The following is a 23,827-nucleotide window of genomic DNA, read 5'->3' on the forward strand; positions in this document are numbered from 1 at the left end:
TATTTTTCGAAGTTTTTTTCAAAATTTTACCCATCACGCTATATCCCTAAAAAAAGCTTCAAAGTGCCTGATTTTAACCATCGTTATATACACCCGTCCATTTTCCTGTGACGTCACATAGTTAAGCCAATACAAACAAACATGGCGGATAGAACAGCAAGCTATAGCGACATTAGCTCGGATTCAGACTCGGATTTCAGCGGCTTAAGCGATTCAACAGATTACGCATGTATTGAAACGGATGGTTGTAGTGTGGAGGCAGGTAGCGAAAAACGAAATTGAAGAAGAAACTGAAGCTATTGAGCCATATCGGTTTGAACCGTATGCAAGCGAAACCGACGAAAACGACACGACAGCCAGCGACACGGGAGAAAGCGAGGACGAATTCGGCGATCGCCTTCTAACCAACGATTGGTATGTGTTTGTTTGGCATTAAAGGAAACTAACAACTATGAACTAGGTTTACAGCATATGAAATACATTTGGCAACAACATGCACTTTGATAGTGCAGACAGCCCAGTTTTCATCAATTAATATATTCTGTAGACATACCCTCATCCGCTCTCTTTTCCTGAAAGCTGATCTGTCCAGTTTTGGAGTTGATGTCAGCAGGCCAGGGAAGCTAGGGTCGATAGGGGGTTTAGCTCGCTCGTCTGCGGGAACAAACTGCCGCCATTGCTTGCCGTGCTACCGAGGTCCTTTGTCCCTGAATTGCTCACACACTCCGGCAGATTCAATGGGGGTCTGGCGGCAGATTTCTTTGACTTTATCGTTGGAAATGCATCTGCTTTGAGTGTCGCAGGATATCCACACATTCTTGCCATCTCTGTCGTAGCATAGCTTTCGTCGGTAAAGTGTGCGGAACAAACGTCCAATTTCTTGCCACTTTCGCATCTTTGGGCCACTGGTGCAACTTGAATCCGTCCCTGTTCGTGTTGTTACACCCTCCGACAACACACCGACGAGGCATGATGTCTCCAAGGTACGGAAAACAGTCGAAAAAAACGGAAAATAACAGAGCTGATTTGACTCGGTGTTTGAGAAAATGGCGGATTGCTTCCCGATGTGACGTCACGTTGTGACGTCATCGCTCCGAGAGCGAATAATAGAAAGAAGTACAATTCGCCAAAATTCACCCATGAACGATGGACATGAAATCAAGTGTCAGAAATGTGCCGAGCATAATTGTGGGATGTCACCAGAAAGACAAACTGAAAACAATGAACTTAAATACTACAGACATGATTAACGAAAACAGGTGCATGACTCAAAACGTGAAACAGGTGCGTGACGTGACAGGTGAAAACTAATGGGTTGCTATGGTGACAAACAAGAATGCACAATGAGTCCAAACGTGGAACAGGTGAAACTAATGGGTAATCATGGAAACAAGACAAGGGAGTGAAAAGCCAGAAACTAAAGAGTCCAATAACTAAACAAAACATGACTAAAACAAAACATGATTACACAGACATGACAATCGCTCCGAGAGCGAATAACAGAAAGGCGTTTAATTCGCCAAAATTCACCCATTTAGAGTTCGGAAATCGGTTAAAAAAATATATGGTCTTTTTTCTGCAACATCAAGGTATATATTGACGCTTACATAGGTCTGGTGATAATGTTCCCCTTTAAAAGTTTGTGCTGCACATCAATATTTCATTCAGAGGACCCAGGTTCCCAGCACCCGGCAGGGCCCAGGGATATGAATTTAGATGAGATATATTATTACACCAGTGGTTCCCATACATTAATAATACATCAATTAATAATGAATAAACTTGGCGCTACTTGGTCACTATTGGTCATACACACTTTATAATGCACCTAGTCTGTAGTGTGTGTATGCACGCTACAACAGCTTCTTCTCCCCGGCTAGATGTAAATAATAATCTGTAGATGAAACGTTGTTTTACTTGTTGTTATAGACACTTTGATGGTATTTGTGGTGTTGAGAGTTCTCTTTAGTACAAATGTTTGTATGTGTGTGTTGATATTAACTATCAAAAAAATCAATTTAATCAATTGTATTTATTTTTTTAAATACAATAGACATTTCGTTAATGATCACAGTCCAGATGAAATCGTTTAAACGTGCGTTAGTATGATGTTTAAACACGGCAGATATGCCCCGTTGCTTTTTTAGAGTTAATACAGAGTAACATTATGTCTTTTATCTTTACCTCAACATATGTTTCTAAGTGTCTCAATACACTGCAAAAACTGAAATCTAAGTAAGTATCACTGATGGTGGAAACTTTACACTAGACTTCAGGCAACGTGGATCCTGTGCCTCTCCTGTCTTCCTCCAGACTCTGGGACCTCGATTTCCAAAGGAAATGCAAAATTTGCATGGTTGGGTGATGGTTTGGGGTGCCATGTCATCTGCTGGTGTCGGTCCACTCTGTTTCCTGAGATCCAGGGTCAACGCAGCCGTCTACCAGCAAGTTTTAGAGCACTTCATGCTTCCTGCTGCTGACCTGCTCTATGGAGATGGAGATTTCAAGTTCCAACAGGACTTGGCGCCTGCACACAGCGCAAAATCTACCCGTGCCTGGTTTACGGACCATGGTATTTCTGTTCTAAATTGGCCCGCCAACTCCCCTGACCTTAGCCCCATAGAAAATCTGTGGGGTATTGTGAAAAGGAAGATGCAGAATGCCAGACCCAAAAACGCAGAAGAGTTGAAGGCCACTATCAGAGCAACCTGGGCTCTCATAACACCTGAGCAGTGCCAGAAACTCATCGACTCCATGCCACGCCGCATTAACGCAGTAATTGAGGCAAAAGGAGCTCCAACCAAGTATTGAGTATTGTACATGCTCATATTTTTCATTTTCATACTTTTCAGTTGGCCAACATTTCTAAAAATCCCTTTTTTGTATTAGCCTTAAGTAATATTCTAATTTTGTGACACACGGAATTTTGGATTTTCATTTGTTGCCACTTCAAATCATCAAAATTAAATGAAATAAACATTTGAATGCATCAGTCTGTGTGCAATGAATAAATATAATGTACAAGTTACACCTTTTGAATGCAATTACTGAAATAAATCAAGTTTTTCAAAATATTCTAATTTACTGGCTTTTACCTGTATATAATATGACCCCTTTAATGCGCCCTATTTTGTATGAAAATAGACCAGACTAGACCCGCTCATCGGCAGTGCGCCTTATAATCCGGTGCGCCCTATGATCCGGGAAATATAACTAAGTTATAAGTAAATATACCGGTATTTGTTTTGCTCTTCAGTTTTTTTGTACTCACTTTTTGCAACCCAACACCGCCTGTAGGAAACATTATGCCCTAATTTGCTTTGTGGATATTTTTTGTTCAGACAACTGAGCGTACTTTGACCTACACTGGATTGATTTGAGCATCTTTAATGTAGAAAATGTATCAAACCCTGTTTGGACACCCCTGCTCTTGACGCCTCCATGCAGGCTGCAGTGTTGTTCCAGCCCCACAGGTGGCAGTGTGGTCTCACGCGGTCGCTATGAAAAGAACACTTTCACATGGTTGGCTCAGATAGTCCACAGCTAAAGTATATTGCAAATACTGTGTGACTAAGAAGGCCGCTCCTACTGATGCACTTTCATCCTGGGTCCGGCTACAGATATTCCTCTTCTTTGACATACAGAATCTCATGCGCTGGGCTGGGTACCTGGGAGCAAAGAATAATGAGATTATGAAAATATTGCAACACTTTGGACGTATTTCATTAATTTCTACAATGGTACCTTGGTTTTCATTAGTGTTCCATTCTAAAAGGAACGATCAAAGAAGCAATTTTTCCCATAAGAAATAATGCAAATCCAAATGATCTGTTCTTGACACCTAAAAATATGTACACAAAACTAATTTAATAGGGAATAATTGCAGTTTTACAAATAAAAATAAATTTAAATGATGAATGAAACGATTAAAATAATCACTTTTATCTTTATTAAAAAGGCAAAGACTGTCACAAGGGTCTAAGCCATGGGTCGGCAACCCGCGGCTCTAGAGCCCGAGTGGCTCTCTGGAGCTTTTTCAAAAATGTATGAAAAATGGAAAAAGATGAGGGGAAAAAAAAATATTTTTTGTTTTAATATGGTTCCTGTAGGAGGACAAACATGACACAAACCTCCCTAATTGTTATAAATCACACTGTTTATATTAAACATGCTTCACTGATTCGAGTATTTGGCGAGCGCCGTTTTGTCCTACTAATTTTGGCGGTCCTTGAACACACCGTAGTTTGTTTACGTGTATAACTTTCTCCGACTTTCTAGGACGTGTTTTATGCCACTTCTTTTTCTGTCTCATTTTGTCCACCAGACTTTTAACGTTGTGCATAAATGCACAAAGGTGAGTTTTGTTGATGTTATTGACTTGTGTGGAGTGCTAATCGGACATATTTGGTCACTGCATGACTGCAAGCTAATCGATGCTAACATGCTATTTAGGCTAGCTATATGTACATATTGCATCATTATGCCTCATTTGTAGCTATATTTGAGCTCAGGAGCGACTTATGTGTGAATTTATTAACACATTACCGTAAAAATGTATTACCGTATTTTCCAGACTACAGAGCGCACCGGAATATAAGCCGCACCCACTATATTTTAGAAGAAAAAAACATGTTCCATAAATTAGCCGCACCAGACTATAAGCCGCAGATATATACATTGCGAGAAGAGTTATTTACACAGGAAGATTCTGTAAGTGATTACATACCTTAATTGTTTCTAAACGGCGTTTGTAACATGGCAGTAAAACGGCTGATCAAACAAAACAGAAGTCATCGTCATGGGCCCACTGGCTGCAGACGCTAGATCGCCAATCAGCTAAACAGATTCAATAACTCCACAGTGACGTTTGAGGGAATTTACTGAGGAATCTATGAAACTAAAACAATACCAAAAAAAATGCCGTAAGTCAATACTACTAACACCGACACTCAGACGTGTTAGCATATTAGCGAATACTAACGAGACTAGCGTCATTACATCACGATAGCACGTACAAATATGCATAAAAACACTTCTACAGACATCACACATGGGACGGTTTAGTAAGTATAAACAGTTTTAGTTATATTGTAAAACTAAAAACGTTGCTTGGAGTGATGAATGAAGAATCTGTACGAGTAGAGACGTTATGGACGGCTAGAAGACTCAGCAGCATCTGCAGTGAGCGAGTTCGTCCAAAAGATGGCGCCATATCACAAACAATAAAACATCCTTTTAGGGTTTTTGATAATTAAAAAAAATATATATATAATTAGCCGCACCAGAGTATAAGCCACAGATTTATACATTGCAAAAAGAGTTATTTACACGGGAAGATTCTGTAAGTGATTATTTTCGTACCTTAATTGTTTCTAAACGGCGTCTCTAACAAGGCAGTAAAACGGCTGATCAAACAAAAAAGAAGTCAGATTGTAGAGCCACTAGCTCTACAATCAGCTAAATATATTCAATAACTCACAGCGACGTCTTGGTGAATTTACTGAGGAATTTGCGTAACTGAAACAATACAAAAATAATGCCGTTGTAAGTTAATCGCACTAACACACAAAAGTGTTAGTATAATAGTTTAAATCCATTAATAGTTTGGCATTGCTTGTGTTGTAAGTCCAGTTTGTTCCTTAGTTTTACTCCGCATACAGACACACAAAAACGTTTACGAGTGGCTTAAGCTCTCGGCAATACGAAATATCCAAAGCCTCTCAAGTAATGAGCCTGCACTCGTCTTATAAAAAAAACGTTGTAGATTAGGCGGCAATAATTTGTTAAATGCTTTATATAAGATTATTAATGTATTATATTTAACAAGGTCATCAAATTTGAGCAACTTTGATTGCATAAACAGATTATGAGTATGTTCTAAATAACCAACGTTGTGAATGATCCGCACTGCTCTTTTCCTGTAATATGATCAGAGGATGAATTGTGTTGTGGTAAGTATTCCCCCATACTTCAACACAGTATGTAAGGTATGGGAGTACCAAGGTGCAGTTATTTACACAGGAAGATTCTGTAAGTGATTATTTACATACCTTAATTGTTTCTAAACGGCGTCTCTAACAAGGCAGTAAAATGGCTAATCAAACAAAACAGAAGTCATCGTCAAGTACCCACTAGCTCTACAATCAGCTAAATATATTCAATAACTCACAGCGACGTCTTGGTGAATTTACTGAGGAATTTGTGTAACTGAAATAATACAAAATTTTTTTTTTTTAGCATTTTAGCTAATTTTAACGAGGCTAGCATCATTACATCACAATAGCACGTAAAAAATATGCATGAAAACACTTCTACAGACATCACACATGGGACGGTTTAGTAAGTATAAACAGTTTTAGTTATATTGTAAAACTAAAAACGTTGCTTGGCGTGATGAATGAAGAATCTGTACGAGTAGAGACGTTATGGACGGCTAGAAGACTAAACAGCACTCCGGTTGAAAAAACCCCAAACACTAGCGATAAATTGAAGGACACAGCAGCACCTGCAGTGAGCCAGTTCGTCCAAAAGATGGCGTCATATCACAAACAATAAAACGGCGTTTTAGGGTTTTTGATAATTAAAAAAAAAATATATATAATTAGCCGCACCAGAGTATAAGCCGCAGATTTATACATTGCAAAAAGAGTTATTTACACGGGAAGATTCTGTAAGTGATTATTTTCGTACCTTAATTGTTTCTAAACGGCGTCTCTAACAAGGCAGTAAAACGGCTGATCAAACAAAACAGAAGTCAGATTGTAGTGCCACTAGCTCTACAATCAGCTAAATATATTCAATAACTCACAGCGACGTCTTGGTGAATTTACTGAGGAATTTGTGTGACTGAAACAATACAAAAATAATGCCGTTGTAAGTTAATCGCACTAACACACAAAAGTGTTTGACGCATTTTAGCTCATTTTAACGAGGCTAGCGTCATTACATCACGATAGCACGTAAAAAAATATGCATGAAAACACTCCTACAGACATCACACATGGGACGGTTTAGTAAGTATAAACAGTTTTAGTTATATTGTAAAACTAAAAACGTTGCTTGGCGTGATGAATGAAGAATCCGTACGAGTAGGAACGCTATGGACGGCTAGAAGACTAAACAGCACTTTGGTTGTGTCAGGTTCAAACACTGATGACATCTGTTAAACAGGACAAGAAGCAAAGAATCAAACAGAGACAGAATTAAATTTGGCTCAGTGAGGAGAAACGTGTACATCTGTACACTTGTACAGTGTCATCACGCTCTGCCAAAAGATTGCACGCCTCCTTCTTTTATTTGGACCTTCCCTGACTACATGGCAACAGCTGATTCCAAAGGGAAGGGGGGTCGTAAACAGCCATCGCCTTTCATTACAAAACAGTTAAAAAGAAAAGGTTGGTTCAAAAAAGAGGTCGTAAAAGAGTTCAAAAAAGAGGTTCGTAAAAGTGTTAAAAAAAAAAAGGTTCGCAAAAGAGTTAAAAAAGAGGATCCTAAAAGAGTTTTCAAAAAGCGGTGCCTGTAGGGGAATCCGGCCCTGCTTACTCTCCGCTTTGTAGTTCTTGGGTCACGACAATATCTTTCTGTGGATTACAATACATGAAAGAAACAGAACACCTTCATGTTGCTTCCCATCCTACACAGTGGACTTTTACAAGCCTTCTTCTTGGTAGGTTCAAAGACAGCTTTTGGTCTTCTCGGCGGGAACTCATTTCAACACTAAGTTTTTGTGATAACTTAGATGAAATTATTCTAACAGGTTGAAAAAAACAAAAACGAAGGGAGGACACTGCAGCACCTGCAGTGAGCGAATTCGTCCAAAAGATGGCGCCATATCACAAACAATAAAACGCCCTCTTAGGGTTTTTGCTCGTTTTTTTAAAATAAAATAATTCTTATTATTGCGGTCAGCGAAGAAACATCTGTAAAGTAGCCACTCCGTCTTATAAGCCGCAGGGGTCAAAGTGTAGGGAAAAAAGTAGCGCATATAGTCTGGAATTTACGATAGTTTGTTATTTTTGACTGTACAAAAACCGAGAGATTGTAAAATGGGGCAATTTTTTTGGTGAATTTTTTTGTTGAAAACAGAATCCTACAAACCCCGTTTCCATATGAGTTGGGAAATTGTGTTTAGATGTAAATATAAATGGAATACAATGATTTGCAAATCCTACAAAGACAAGACATTTGATGTTCAAACTCATAAACTTTATTTTTTTTTGCAAATAATAATTAACTTAGAATTTCATGGCTGCAACACGTGCCAAAGTAGTTGGGAAAGGGCATGTTCACCACTGTGTTACATGGCCTTTCCTTTTAACAACACTCAGTAAACGTTTGGGAACTGAGGAGACACATTTTTGAAGCTTCTCAGGTGGAATTCTTTCCCATTCTTGCTTGATGTACAGCTTAAATTGTTCAACAGTCCGGGGGTCTCCGTTGTGCTATTTTAGGCTTGAAAATGCGCCACACATTTTCAATGGAAGACAGGTCTGGACTACAGGCAGGCCGGTCTAGTACCCGCACTCTTGTACTATGAAGCCACGTTGATGTAACACGTGGCTTGGCATTGTCTTGCTGAAATAAGCAGGGGCGTCCATGGTAACGTTGCTTGGATGGCAACATATGTTGCTCCAAAACCTGTATGTACCTTTCAGCATTAATGGTGCCTTCACAGATGTGTAAGTTACCCATGTCTTGGGCACTAATACACCCCCATACCATCACAGAAGCTGGCTTTTCAACTTTGCGCCTATAACAATCCGGATGGTTCTTTTCCTCTTTGGTCCGGAGGACACGACGTCCACAGTTTCCAAAAACAATTTGAAATGTGGACTCGTCAGACCACAGAACACTTTTCCACTTTGCATCAGTCCATCTTAGATGAGCTCAGGCCCAGCAAAGCCGACGGCGTTTCTGGGTGTTGTTGATAAACGGATTTCGCCTTGCATAGGAGAGTTTTAACTTGCACTTACAGATGTAGCGACCAACTGTAGTTACTGACAGTGGGTTTCTGAAGTGTTCCTGAGCCCATGTGGTGATATCCTTTACACACCGATGTCGCTTGTTGATGCGGTACAGCCTGAGGGATCGAAGGTCACGGGCTTAGCTGCTTACGTGCAGTGATTTCTCCAGATTCTCTGAACCCTTTGATGATATTACGGACCGTAGATGCGGAAATCCCTAAATTCCTTGCAATAGCTGGTTGAGGAAGGTTTTTCTTAAACTGTTCAACAATTTGCTCACGCATTTGCTGACAAAGCGGTGACCCTCGCCCCATCCTTGTTTCATGGAATCTACTTTTATACCCAATCATGGCACCCACCTGTTCCCAATTAGCCTGCTCACCTGTGGGATGTTCCAAATAAGTGTTTGATGAGCATTCCTCAACTTTATCAGTATTTATTGCCACCTTTCCCAACTTCTTTGTCACGTGTTGCTGGCATCAAATTCTAAAGTTAATGATTATTTGCACACAAAAAAAATGTTTATCAGTTTGAACATCAAATATGTTGTCTTTGCAGCATATTCAACTGAATATGGGTTGAAAATGATTTGCAAATCATTGTATTCCGTTTATATTTACATCTAACACAATTTCCCAACTCATATGGAAACGGGGTTTCCATATACAAAAACCCTAGCACTGTACCACTGTAAACAAATAATAATAAATGAAAGTGAATTAATTCACCTGGTTAACTCCACCCACTACTAGAAGGCGATCTCTGATGATGATGGAGGAGGCGGTGCAGCGGGGGAACGCCATTGGAGCCAGCCTCTCCCACTTCTTCTTCTGAGGATGGAAAGCCTCCACCGTGTCCAGCGCAGACGGCTCATGACCTGGTCAGATCATCACGACACAGTGACTGGGAGTGACCAATAAAACCAGAAATGCATTACGGTGAATAACCACGAAGCCCCATAGTAGCGGGGGTTTTACCATTTTCTTCTACCTTCTGGAACCCGAAAAACTGTGCAACCAAGATGTGGGCCACGGATCAATGTTACATGTGCAAAGCCTCACCAAGTCCTCCTGCTACCACCATGCGGTCGCGCAGCATAGCGGCAACAAAGTCTGCTCTCTTTGTCTTCAAGGCGACCGTCTCATCCGACTTCAGCCACGTACCTGAACCAAGAAAATACAGCACAGGCGTCATGGGAATCATTCTGTACATAAGAACCCAAACCTATATACATATATACTAGGGATGCGCGGTTTGCGGGCACAACCGCGGAGTCCGCGGATTATCCGCGGATCGGGCGGATGAAATTAAAAAAAATTAGATTTTATCCGCGGGTCGGGTCGGGTCGGGCGGTTGAAATAAAAAAAAATTAGATTTTAAATAGATTCAGGCGGGTGGCAGTTAAACCAATTCGGAAATATATATACATAGTTAAATGTTGTTACCCACATACGAAAAACAAGCAGGCACCTGCAGCATATGCCACAACAGAAGAAGAAAAAAAAAGAGATGGACACTTTTACGGAGCGGAGAAGGGACGCTTCGCCGGGGTCCGGGACCGAGGCCCCTTCCCCCGAGAGGGCCCCACCGGGAGCCGTAGCTGAGGCGATCCGCGAGAAGGGCCCGACGCACGTCCAGGGTCACCACCGCGCCCACCGCACCGACACCCCGCCTTGTCCGCCTTCGCCGCGGCCGGCGTCACGCGCAGCAGGTAAGCAGCTTACCTGCCCGCCACCCCCGTGGCCGGGGGCGCGCAACAGGGGTCACTCCGCGCGCAGTGCGCTCACGAAAGGGGTGGGGCTCACCCTGGTTGATATAGACAGCAGGACGGTGGCCATGGAAGTCGGAACCCGCTAAGGAGTGTGTAACAACCCACCTGCCGAATCAACTAGCCCTGAAAATGGATGGCGCTGGAACGTCGGGCCCATATACCCGGCCGTCGCCGGCAGCGAGACGCGCTTGGAAGTGCGCTCAGCGCGGCTCCCATATGATTGCGCACTGGTGTGCGTCTGGGTCGTGACAGCGTGGCACGCGAATGTGTGTGCTGCATTGGATCAGTCTCCTTTCTTTAACAGGCAAAAGCTTTATAACCTCACTAATGCCTTGCATCGTCTATATTAGATATATAACAACGGGCGGGTGCGGTTCTGATCAAATGTTAGATCGGGTGGATGGCGGATGGTTGACGACTTTCTGATGCGGTTGCGGATGAAATAATTGCCTATCCGCGCATCTCTAATATATACACATAAATATGTACATATAATTCAGTGACGTGCAGTCACTGGAGGCAGGTGAGGCGGGGCCTCACGTGCCATCATGGAAAGAAAAAAAATGTAAAAAGAAAAAAAATAAATTAAATTGTTATATTTATTCAGTGATTTTCCATTTAACTTCACCAGTTTTAGATGATTTTTATTCAAAATCGCTGAATTTTCACATTTGCCGTTCAAATACTGAGAAGAGACGGTGCGGTGAACAGCAGCCAGTTGAGGCACGTCACTCAGTGCCTCAACATGGATTGCGGACTCGGCTAACTGCTGGCCTGCTGTGCAGTGACACCGTATTGCTATATGAACTATATTATACATTTCCATAGTTTAGTTAGCTGAGGTATATAATGTACAGTGTATTTTGTCAACAACTGTATGCGTGTAACGTATTTCTTGTGCTGAGCGATCATAAAACGGCTGCAAAAGACGCACTGGCTGAGGCTCGCAGTAATCCCGAGAATGCACCCCCTGACGGGAGTGTTATATCAACTAAAGCCCACACTTAAACTTTCCACGTGCAAGATTGAATCTATTTAAAAAAAGTTATTTCATAAGAAGCCAAAAAGTGCAAAAACAATAATGTTCGTGTTGGAGGAGTTGTGAATGACTGCAGGGCCACAACATTAGGTACACCTGCAGACTGCAGGTGTACCTAAATTCACAACTCCTCCAACACGAACTTTATTGTTTTTGCACTTTTTGGCTTCTTATAAAATAACTTTTGTAACCTATTTTTATAGGCTTTCCTCTTTGTGATGTTAAGTTCCTGTTATGCGCTGTTATACAGTATATGCCTTGAGCTCTTATTTTGAAGGCGCTAAGAGCGGAAGTGATGGCACGTTGGAGTGGAGCGGAGGTTTTTGAAAGAAGGTAAATAAAGTGGTCCTCGTGTAAACTGGAGCCTCTGTGTTTGTTATTTTGTAGTTTCATACAGTATAGGCGACATTTATAAACCCTCGGTTAAGTTTCAATAAGTTTCAAGTTTATTCACAATACCATATAACAAATACAATAGTAGTGAAATATCATCATTTAAAGATGTTGGTACGTGAAAGGGTCCCCCAAATAAGCTAGAAGAAGCTTTTGACAGGGGGTCCAGAGGATAGAATATACATGGAATGATGGAACATGGTAGCAAGTACAACAACAAAAAACAAAACAAAAAACAACGCTATATGATTAACACAAGATAATAGTACTAAAGCAAGCATACACATACATACATACATTCATTCAACCATGCAAAACCCAACAGTAGTCTACCCCACATGAGGCATTAAATATAGGTGGTTAATAGATAAGTTTTTAGTTTATTTTTGAAGTTGGAGAATGGATACAGCATCTTGAGGCTCTCATTAAGCCGGTTCCAAATCTTTGGTCCCCTGCATACAACACTTCGAGCGATACAATCCAGTAAGCGATGTTTCCCTGATATCAAATCTAAGTTACGAGTGTTGTGGGCATGCTGGGGATGGTAGATAGGAACCAAGCTACAGAGCCTTAAATTCAGCCTGTAAATGACTTGATAGGTTAAACAAGCATTTTGATAAATATTGAACTCTGTCAGTCTTAAGAGATGATAATTATGGAATAGATGTCGAGTGGGGGCAATAAACTTGGACCATGGTTACACTTTTTTAAATAGATTCAATCTTGCATGTGGAAAGTTTAAGTGAGGGCTTTAGTTGATATAACACTCCCGTCAGGGGGTGCATTAATCCAGCACAACAGCGGCGCATGGACTTCATTTATAAGTAAAGGTAAGACCATAATAACGTTTTTTTTATTAAATGTGCTTTTTTGTGTGCTACAGTCTGTATGTGTAAAGTTAAAGTTAAGTTAAAGTACCAATGATTGTCACACACACACTAGGTGTAATGAAATTTGTCCTCTGCATTTGACCCATCCCCTTGTTCACCCCCTGGGAGGTGAGGGGAGCAGTGGGCAGCAGCGGCGCCGCGCCCGGGAATCATTTTTGGTGATTTAACCCCCAATTCCAAGCCTTGATGCTGAGTGCCAAGCAGGGAAGAATGCTGGTATGAGCTTTTAAACATAACCCGTTAACTGCTGCCAATCAAATGGTGAATAAGATACTCTTTAGGGTTCATATGTTTGTAAATCTGACTGTGATGAAGTCAGTGCCTCACCAGCCATCAACCTCACCGCACGTCACTGACATAATTTTAAGAAAAACATAATATATTGTGATGTATATTGTTATTGGGATATACAATTTAAAAAATACCTATATCGGGTAGTATATTTTGTCCATGCAACACAGCACTAGTTAAGAGAATGTCATCATAGAGGTCGTGTACAATTGAGCTGCATAGATTAGAATGAACATAGCACAATGTTTAAAGCAGGTAGAGATTCATGGAGATAGAGAGAGCAATAGAACATAGAGGGGAAGAAAAGGGGAAACTGGTGTTTGCATTTTAAAACAACAAACTTCACATTTTTTATAGCAGGCACTCGGACAAATATGGACAAAACGACCTTCGGGGTCAAGTAGCAGCATAAAAAAACGAAAACCAGTGTAATAAACCAACAGAAACAGTTAAAACGCTTGGGCTTGAGTGAAAAAAGATGCAGATTTTGGCTGTGCAGCATTCTCCCGCTCGACTTAAATCGGTCCCGGCACACATTCATCCAGGATGCGCACTTTGGGTGAAGCGAGCCTTAAATGTGTCACAATTTGGCAATGGCGTTGGTATTTCATGCTCCCAAAAATGCCTAAGGACAGGAAGCAGCTTGCAGATAAGAGACTTTCAATTCTCACTAGTCGTGCACAAAAGCATAAGCAGGCTGGACATAAGCAAAGCAAGCAGGATACCACAGCTAACTATTACAGCATGTACAAACGTACCTCTTGCAGCAACATACACACTGCAAGTAAGATGAAATATCTCAAATAAGGGTGATATTTGCTTACTTTCTGTCTGATAAGATAATACTTCTCACTAAGCAGATTTTATGTTAGAGTGTTTTACTTGTTTTAAGTGTTTTGGTCCTAAATGATCAATCAATCAATCAATGTTTATTTATATACCGGTAGCCCTAAATCACAAGTGTCTCAAAGGGCTGCACAAGCCACAACGACATCCTCGGTACAAAGCCCACATAAGGGCAAGGAAAAACTCACCCCAGTGGGACGTCGATGTGAATGACTATGAGAAACCTTGGAGAGGACCGCATATGTGGGTAACCCCCCCCCTCTAGGGGAGACCGAAAGCAATGGATGTCGAGTGGGTCTGACATAATATTGTGAGAGTCCAGTCCATAGTGGATCCAACATAATAGTAAGAGTCCAGTCCATAGTGGGGCCAGCAGGACACCATCCCGAGCGGAGACGGGTCAGCAGCGCAGAGATGTTCCCAGCCAATGCACAGGCGAGCGGTCCACCCCGGGTCCCGACTCTGGACAGCCAGCACTTCATCCATGGCCACCGGACCTGTGCCCCCTCCCCTCCACAAGGAAGAGGGGAGCAGAGGAGAAAAGAAAAGAAACGGCAGATCAACTGGTCTAACAGGGGGGCTATTTAAAGGCTAGAGTATACAAATGAGTTTTAAGATGGGACTTAAATGCTTCTACTGAGGTAGCATCTCTAATTGTTACCGGGAGGGCATTCCATAGTACTGGAGCCCCAATAGAAAACGCTCTATAGCCCGCAGACTTTTTTTGGGCTCTGGGAATCACTAATAAGCCGGAGTTCTTTGAACGCAAATTTCTTGCCGGGACATATGGTACAATGCAATCGACAAGATAGGACGGAGCTAGACCGTGTAGTATTTTATACGTAAGTAGTAAAACCTTAAAGTCACATCTTAAGTGCACAGGAAGCCAGTGCAGGTGAGCCAGTATAGGTATATATATAGGTATATATGTATATAAAGGTATATACAGTATAGGCGTAATATGATCAAACTTTCTTGTTCTTGTCAAAAGTCTAGCAGCCGCATTTTGTACCAATTGTAGTCTATTAATGCTAGACATAGGGAGACCCGAAAATAATACGTTACAGTAGTCGAGACGAGACGTAACGAACGCATGAATAATGATCTCAGCGTTGCTAGTGGATAAAATAGAACGAATTTTAGCGATATTACGGAGATGAAAGAAGGCCGTTTTAGTAACACTCTTAATGTGTGACTCAAAGGAGAGAGTTGGGTGGAAGATAATACCCAGATTCTTTACTGATTCGCCTTGTGTAATTGTTTGGTTGTCAAATGTTAAGGTGGTATTATTAAATAAATGTCGGTGTTTAGCAGGACCGATAATCAGCATTTCCGTTTTCTTGGCGTTGAGTTGCAAGAAGTTAGCGGACATCCATTGTTTAATTTCATTAAGACACGCCTCCAGCTGACTACAATCCGGCGTGTTGGTCAGCTTTAGGGGCATGTAGAGTTGGGTGTCATCAGCATAACAATGAAAGCTAACACCGTATTTGCGTATGATGTCGCCTAGCGGCAGCATGTAAGTACCAAAGAGTGCAGGGCCAAGAACCGAACCCTGAGGAACTCCGCACGTTACCTTAACATAGTCCGAGGTCACATTATTATGGGAGACGCATTGCATCCTGTCAGTAAGATAAGAGTTAAACCACGACAAAGCTAAGTCTGACATACCAATACGTGTTTTGATACGCTCTAATAAAATATTATGATCGACGGTATGGAAAGCAGCGCTAAGATCAAGAAGCAGCAACATAGATGACGCATCAGAATCCATCGTTAGCAGTAGATCATTAGTCATTTTTGCGAGGGCTGTCTCCGTAGAGTGATTTGCCCTGAAACCGGATTGAAAAGGTTCACAGAGATTGTTAGATACTAAGTGTTCATTTAGCTGCTGTGCGACAATTTTTTCGAGGATTTTCGAAATAAAGGGAAGGTGGGACACCGGTCGGTAGTTTACCATGATCTCAGTAAGATATTACAGCTTGTTGCTGAGATTTGATGACCTATATTGAGTAAAACATGCTTGAAACTAGAACATCAAGTGTTGCAAAGCTGTGTCATCAACACTCACAAGTATAAAACTACTTTTTTAAAGTAATAATTTATTATTTCAAGCATGAAAAACAAAATCATGACTTTGACACGATTCTGTGTCATAATTAAAACAGATGACAGCCAAATGGATTTTGCGGTTTTATTTTCAATGAAAGAATAGAAAACAATTACTCATATAGTAGTGCAGTTGGCACAGTACAGTAAACTGACAGTTAATATTTAAACATTTAACATGTGACATTTGTAACAATTTTGAACAGAAATAGTTCATGCACATTCAGATGAATTCTTCAAATTTACAATTAAAAATGTTTTGGCCGGTGGCCGGGCTGTATATATGCGCACTAATTGACTGAAAGAGCACGCACTTGGCGTGATGATGTCATGTTATCCATGGAAAAATGCATTTTTAGACAATATGATTTGCCTGAGCGGCTAGGAGACCCCGAGAGTAACAAGCGCTTGCCTTGTTGCCTTTCCATTAAGAACAATAAACTAGTTTTTAGTATAAGTTTGCTGGTTTCAAGAAATGTAATGCCGAGCGCATATCATTATGTCAAGATAATGGCACTAGCATTTACTTCATTTAAGAATATTTTTCAACATATTGAGCAAAAACGTCTCATATTTGTTTTTTCTACCAAGAAAAGTGCACTTGTTATTAGTGAGAATATACTTATTTTAAGGTATTTTTGGGTTCATTGAAGTGAGCTAATTTTACTTGTTTTGGAAAGTCTTGACAAGCCCAATTTTCTTGTTCTATTGGCAGATAATTTTGCTTAGTTCAAATAAAATACCCCTAATTTTTGTATATTTTTTTCTTGTTTTTGAACACTGACTTTTTGCAGTGCATACACTGCAAAAACTGAAATCTAAGTAAGATGAAATATCTCAAATAAGGGTGATATTTGCTTATTTTCTGTCTGATAAGATAATTCTTCTCACTAAGCAGATTTTATGTTAGAGTGTTTTACTTGTTTTAAGTGTTTTGGTCCTAAATGATCTCAGTAAGATATTACAGCTTGTTGCTGAGATTTGGTGACCTATATTGAGTAAAACATGCTTGAAACTAGAATATCAACTGTTGCAAAACTGTGTCATCACCACTCACAAGTATAAAACTACTTTTTTAAAGTAATAATTTATTATTTCAAGCATGAAAAACAAAATCATGACTTTGACACAATTCTTTGTCATAATTAAAACAGATGACAGCCAAATGGACTTTGCGGTTTTATTTTCAATGAAACAATAGAAAACAAGTACTCATATAGTAGTACAGTTGGCACAGTACAGTAAACTGACAGTTAATATTTAAACATTTAACATGTGACATTTGTAACAATTTTGAACAGAAATAGTTCATGCACATTCAGATGAATTCTTCAAAATTACAATTAACATTTTTTTAGCCGGGGGCCGGGCTGTATATATGCGCACTAATTGACTGAAAGAGCACGCACTTGGCGTGATGATGTCATGTTACCCATGGAAAAATGCATTTTTAGACAATATGATGTGCCTGAGTGGCTAGGAGACCCCGAGAGTAACAAGCGGTTGCCTTGTTGCCTTTCCATTAAGAACAATAAACTAGTTTTTAGTATAAGTTTGCTGGTTTCAAGAAATGTAATGCCGAGCGCATATCATTATGTCAAGATAATTGCACTAGCATTTACTTCATTTAAGAACATTTTTCAACATATTGAGCAAAAACGTCTCATATTTGTTTTTTCTACCAAGAAAAGTGCACTTGTTATTAGTGAGAATATACTTATTTTAAGGTATTTTTTGGGTTCATTGAAGTTAGCTAATTTTACTTGTTTTGGAAAGTCTTGACAAGCCCAATTTTCTTGTTCTATTGGCAGATAATTTTGCTTAGTTCAAATAAAATACCCCTAATTTTTGTATATTTTTTTCTTGTTTTTGAACACTGACGTTTTGCAGTGCATACACTGCAAAAACTGAAATCTAAGTAAGAGGAAATATCTCAAATAAGGGTGATATTTGCTTATTTTCTGTCTGATAAGATAATTCTTCTCACTAAGCAGATTTTATGTTAGAATGTTTTACTTGTTTTAAGATATTACAGCTTGTTGCTGAGATTTGGTGACCTATATTGAGTAAAACATGCTTGAAACTAGAATATCAAGTGTTGCAAAGCTGTGTCATCAACACTCACACGTATAAAACTACTTTTTTAAAGTAATAATTTCTTATTTCAAGCATGAAAAAAAAATAATGCATTTTTAGACAATATGATTTGCCTGAGCGGCTAGTAGACCCCGAGAGTAACAAGCGGTTGCCTTGTTGCCTTTCCATTAAGAACAATAAATTAGTTTTTAGTATAAGTTTGCTGGTTTCAAGAAATGTAATGCCGAGCGCATATCATTATGTCAAGATAAAGGCACTAGCATTTACTTCATTTAAGAATATTTGTCAACATATTCAGCAAAAAGGTATTTTTTCTACCAAGAAAAGTGCACAAGCCCAATTTTCTTGTTCTATTGACGGATAATTTTACTTAGTTAAAATAAAAATACCCCTACTTTTTGTATTTTTTTTTTCTCGTTTATGGACACTGACTTTTTGCAGTGTACAGCGAGCAGTAACTAAGGCCAATAGAAACTGAAAACATAGCAGAACTTGCCCTGAAGGCTGTGACATATATATATATATATATATATATATATATATATATATATATATATATATATATATATATATATATATATGTCTTAATAAGGTTATCCAAAAAATAGTGCTCGATACCGTAGTAGAGCGCAATATATGTATGTGTGGGAAAAAAAATCACAAGACTACTTCATCTCTACAGGCCTGTTTCATGAGGGGTTCCCTCAATCATCAGGAGATTTTTCTCCTGATGATTGAGGGAACCCCTCATGAAACAGGCCTGTAGAGATGAAGTAGTCTTGTGTTTTTTTTCCCACACATACATATATATATATATATATAGCTCTCTGATTAGCAATCAGGGGCAAGTGAGCCTCCTGATCACTAATCAGAGGCAGGTGAAAATAATCAGCGCACGTAGCAACCAAAAGGTTAAGAAAGGGAGGAAAGAAGCGCTGGGAACAGAAATAAACACTAAACATAGGGAACACTACAGGTCAAGACCAAGTGTGGGCGTTTTTCCTGTAAAATAGTTTTTTTCTCTCGCATATTCTCCCACTGAATTAAGCACTTCTGTTCTCAGGCTGGAATAAGTCCAGCACACATTACGAAAACATTATATTGCACATGAAGTTTGGATGCAGTGTACAACGCATGTAATAACATGATATAAGAAAATTGCATAAAACTCTCAAATGTTCTGAGCACCTGGAAACATCGATTGAAATGAGGGATAAAAGGACCTAAATGCCACTCTGAATTAACCATTAACACTATGTTTTTTTTTGTGAGTGGATGTGGAACACACATTTCTCTGCTGTGTTTGAACATCCTGGTACTAACCAACATAACAAGGATTTCTGCTCACTAATGTTACCATATCTGAGTTATTGTGTACAAATGTGGGGGGAATAATTACAAAAGTGCACTATATTTACTGTGTTGCCAATGAGGGCTGTTAGAAAAATACACAATGTTTGATGCAGAGAACATACAAATCCTTTATATACGGAATCTAAATAACTAAAATTGAATGATCTGGTGCAAATGCATACAGCAAAAATTACGTACAAAGTAAATTATAACCTGCTACCCAAGAATGTACCACAATTCTTCTCAACAAAAGAGGAGAAATATAACCTTAGAGTAAACCTTGGCAACGTAAGGCCCCGGGGGCCACATGCGGCCCGTTGATCTTTTCAATCTGGCCCGCCGGATATTCCCAAATATTTTTTTAGATCTTTAAAGGGGAACATTATCACCAGACCTATGTAAGCGTCAATATATACCTTGATGTTGCAGAAAAAAGACCATATATTTTTTTAACCGATTTCTGAACTCTAAATGGGTGAATTTTGGCGAATTAAACGCCTTTCTAATATTTGCTCTCGGAAGCAATCCGCCATTTTCTCAAACAACGAGTCAAATCAGCTCTGTTATTGTCCGTTTTTTCGACTGTTTTCCGTACCTTGGAGACATCATGCCTCGTAGTGGATATATATATATAGAGAGAGAGAGATCAGAAGGCATAAGAAAAATATCTGCATTTGATTGTTTACATTTGATTATTAACAACAATCCGGGGAGGGTGTTAGTTTAGGGTTGAAGTTGCCTGGAGGTGTACTTTTATTGCGGTTTTGAAGGAGGATAGAGATGCCCTTTCTTTTATACCTGTTGGGAGCGCATTCCACATTGATGTGGCTTAGAAAGAGAATGAGTTAAGACCTTTGTTAGACCGGAATCTGGGTTTAACGTGGTTAGTAGAGCTCCCCCTGGTGTTGTGGTTATGGCGGTCATTTACGTTAGTGAACAGGAAGTGAACATATGTGTTAGAAATTGATATGACATAAAACGAGGTAGGATTAAATAAGCCCAGTGTCATGTCTGTGTGATCAGGTTTTATTTTTGGACTTTTTGTGCACTTTTGTTTTGTTTTGTCACCATAGTTACCCATTAGTTTCACCTGTCATGTCACGCACCTGTTTTGAGTCACGCACCTGTTGTTAATCATGTCCATAAGTATTTAAGTTCATTCATTTTCTGTTGTTCGTTCTGACGACCTCACACCACATTTATGCTCTGTCCATTTTTTCATGTCCATGTTCACGCTGCTCCTTTTTTGTCCATGCCAAGTAAGTTTTCTTTATTCAAGCCATAGTTTGCAAGTTTTGTTTAATTGTTCATAGTTTATTCTCCGCCACTGTGCGCGCTTTTTGTTTGATCCTTTTTTTGTATTTATAGTGTTAAATAAATCATGTACCTTAATTCCCGTCTCGCCCGTGCCAACTTTCCGTTGCATCCCGGAAAAGCACACACCCAGGACCAAGTCTTGACACCCAGCTTCTTCCTACTCCTTTTCGGACATGTTGTAAAGAGAAGTGAGAATCTGCAAGCTCTATAATGTATCACATGTAAATGTATGCATGTTAGAAAAAAAATGATACCATACCATATGGACCGTGTTCAATGAACTATGTGACTGTTTAATATAAAATACACATATAATGCGCATCTATCAATTGATGTTATTGATTGTTGGACAGTTAATAGAAAACTGTCACACTTCCTTGCACACGCACACACACCATCAGTTACTAAGCCCCTGTTACGTGTCACAGCTTCACAACCATTGGTACTAAACAGAATGCCTATCACCACAAATAACATCAGGGACTAAGTTTACACTGCGGGCTAAAGTGGCCCAAATCGATTTTTTTCAAAATCCGATTTTTTTCTAGCTGACTGTTCACACTGCAAGTAAAATGTGATATTTATCCGACTTTAGTATGATGGGAAAAATGTAAACAACTCTCTCCACACTTATCCATGTTTGCATATTTTAGCTGCTTGATTACAAAACTTTAAGAAGGTCGTCACGGAAGTAAACAAGGTAGGAGTTCTTAATGTCCAATTTTATTAATGATATATCCATTATATTGAGTTTGAGTTTAATTGGAACATGCATGCATACAACATGATACATCACAATTCCCAGTATCACTGTTCAACATGTTCGAAAAGGAGTAGGAAGAAGCAGAGCTTATTTAATCTTACCCCTTTTCCTTTACATAACATTTGCTAAAACTTTTGTTCACTACCTGTTCTCAATTTATTCACAAAATACTCCATAAGTAATCACAATGAAAAAAATAAAAAAAATTAAAGCTGCAAGCAGCGTTGGTCGGGCCCGCGTATTTGGCAGGTGCTAGTCCTAAGTGTCCCAATACTTTTGTCCAGTTTTAATAGTACGTGTCCCAATACTTTTGTCAAGTTGTAGTCCTAAGTGTCCCAATACATTTGTCCAGTGTAGGTGTCCCAATACTTTTTTCCAGTGGTAGTCCTAAGTGTCCCAATACTTTTGTCCGGTGGTAGTCATAAGTGTCCCAATACTTTTGTCCGGTGGTAGTCCTAAGTGTCCCAATACTTTTGTCCGGTGGTAGTCATAAGTGTCCCAATACTTTTGTCCGGTGGTAGTCCTAAGTGTCCCAATACTTTTGTCCGGTGGTAGTCATAAGTGTCCCAATACATTTGTCCAGTGTAGGTGTCCCAATACTTTTTTCCAGTGGTAGTCCTAAGTGTCCCAATACTTTTGTCCGGTGGTAGTCCTAAGTGTCCCAATACTTTTGTCCGGTGGTAGTCATAAGTGTCCCAATACTTTTGTCCGGTGGTAGTCCTAAGTGTCCCAATACTTTTGTCCGGTGGTAGTCCTAAGTGTCCCAATACTTTTTTCCAGTGGTAGTCCTAAGTGTCCCAATACTTTTGTCCGGTGGTAGTCCTAAGTGTCCCAATACTTTTGTCCGGTGGTAGTCATAAGTGTCCCAATACTTTTGTCCGGTGGTAGTCATAAGTGTCCCAATACTTTTGTCTAGTGTACCTACCTTGTCTGCATTGTGTAGGCACGCTAGTGCTTCCTGCTTTTAAGCAGCCATCTTAAAAAAACAGCAGCGCAGCAGCATCAGCGCAGCGGTTCTTTGAAGGGTCATAAAATCAAAACCGGAGCAGTTAGAAAAACGCTGTTCTCTACTTTTATACACAAGGGTTCAATCTCTCTCCTGTGTTAGTTTGAAGCCGAAACGACAAACGCGCTCAAAGGAGATAGTTTTTGAAGGAAGGTGACCGGTTTTTACAAAAAAATTGTTTTGAAGGGGGAATAGCAAACTTCCTGTTGATTTTTGCTGGGGGTTGTCAATCTATGAAATGTAGGTCTAAGTAAGACCTACATAGAGGTTTTCGTTTCATGTCTCTCCGACCTTCCCAGTGGGAGGTACAGGCAGTTTTGTCATTTTTGTCTTCCGAGGAGCAATTTTTTCAGCGCTTTATTCAAAAATTGCGCTAGAGCGCAATTGTGAGATTTGGGGTTAGGTTTTTTTATTAGATCGCAATTTTTGCCAGTCCTGATGTGTGTGTTCAGTTCGGTGAGTTTTGAAGCATGTTAAGGGGGTCAAATTACAGCTCAAAGAGGCAAAAGTGACTGTTTTTAGTACTTTTCTGTCTTGAAGGGGGAATTGCCAACTTTCTGTTGATTTCTGCCCAAGGATGTACAATTATGAAATCTAGGTCTAAGTCAGACCTACATAGGGAATTTTGTTTCATGTCTTTCCGACCTTCCTAGTGGGAGTCACAGGCAGTCTAGTTTTTTTTTTCCTAGGGGGCGCTAGAGCGCAATTTTGAGTTTTGGGGTTTGGTTTTTTCATTAAAAGACCATTTTCGCAGGTCCTGATGTGTGGGTCACATATGGTGAGTTTTGAAGCATGTTAAGTGGGTCAAATTAGTGCTCAAAGAGGCGGCCGGTATAATGATAATAAAACCTTACAAATTCAATAGGTCCTTAAGTCCCATTGCATAAGGACTCCCTTTGGGAGTCCTTATACAATGGGACATGCGGGCCCTAATTATGTCCCATTGCATAAGGACTCCCTTTGGGAGTCCTTATACAATGGGCCATGCG

The 23,827-nt window shown here is 39.9% G+C and overlaps 1 protein-coding gene across 2 annotated transcripts in view; it reads right to left on the reverse strand.

Annotated features, from left to right (window-relative positions):
- Window positions 1–3,371: 3,371 nt before the first annotated feature.
- Window positions 3,372–23,827, reverse strand: part of klhdc8a (kelch domain containing 8A) — an 86,980-nt gene continuing 66,524 nt past the window's right edge. For both annotated transcript variants that reach the window (XM_061924022.1, XM_061924021.1), the window contains 3 exons: window positions 10,025–10,126; window positions 9,692–9,840; window positions 3,372–3,668 (listed from right to left, as the gene is read on the reverse strand). In XM_061924022.1, the coding sequence (XP_061780006.1) occupies window positions 3,615–3,668; window positions 9,692–9,840; window positions 10,025–10,126 (305 nt within the window). In that variant the 3' untranslated portion in view covers window positions 3,372–3,614. The remainder of the gene's footprint in view (window positions 3,669–9,691; window positions 9,841–10,024; window positions 10,127–23,827) is intronic.

Source organism: Nerophis lumbriciformis, linkage group LG28 (assembly GCF_033978685.3).
Source record: "Nerophis lumbriciformis linkage group LG28, RoL_Nlum_v2.1, whole genome shotgun sequence".
NCBI lineage: Eukaryota > Metazoa > Chordata > Actinopteri > Syngnathiformes > Syngnathidae > Nerophis > Nerophis lumbriciformis.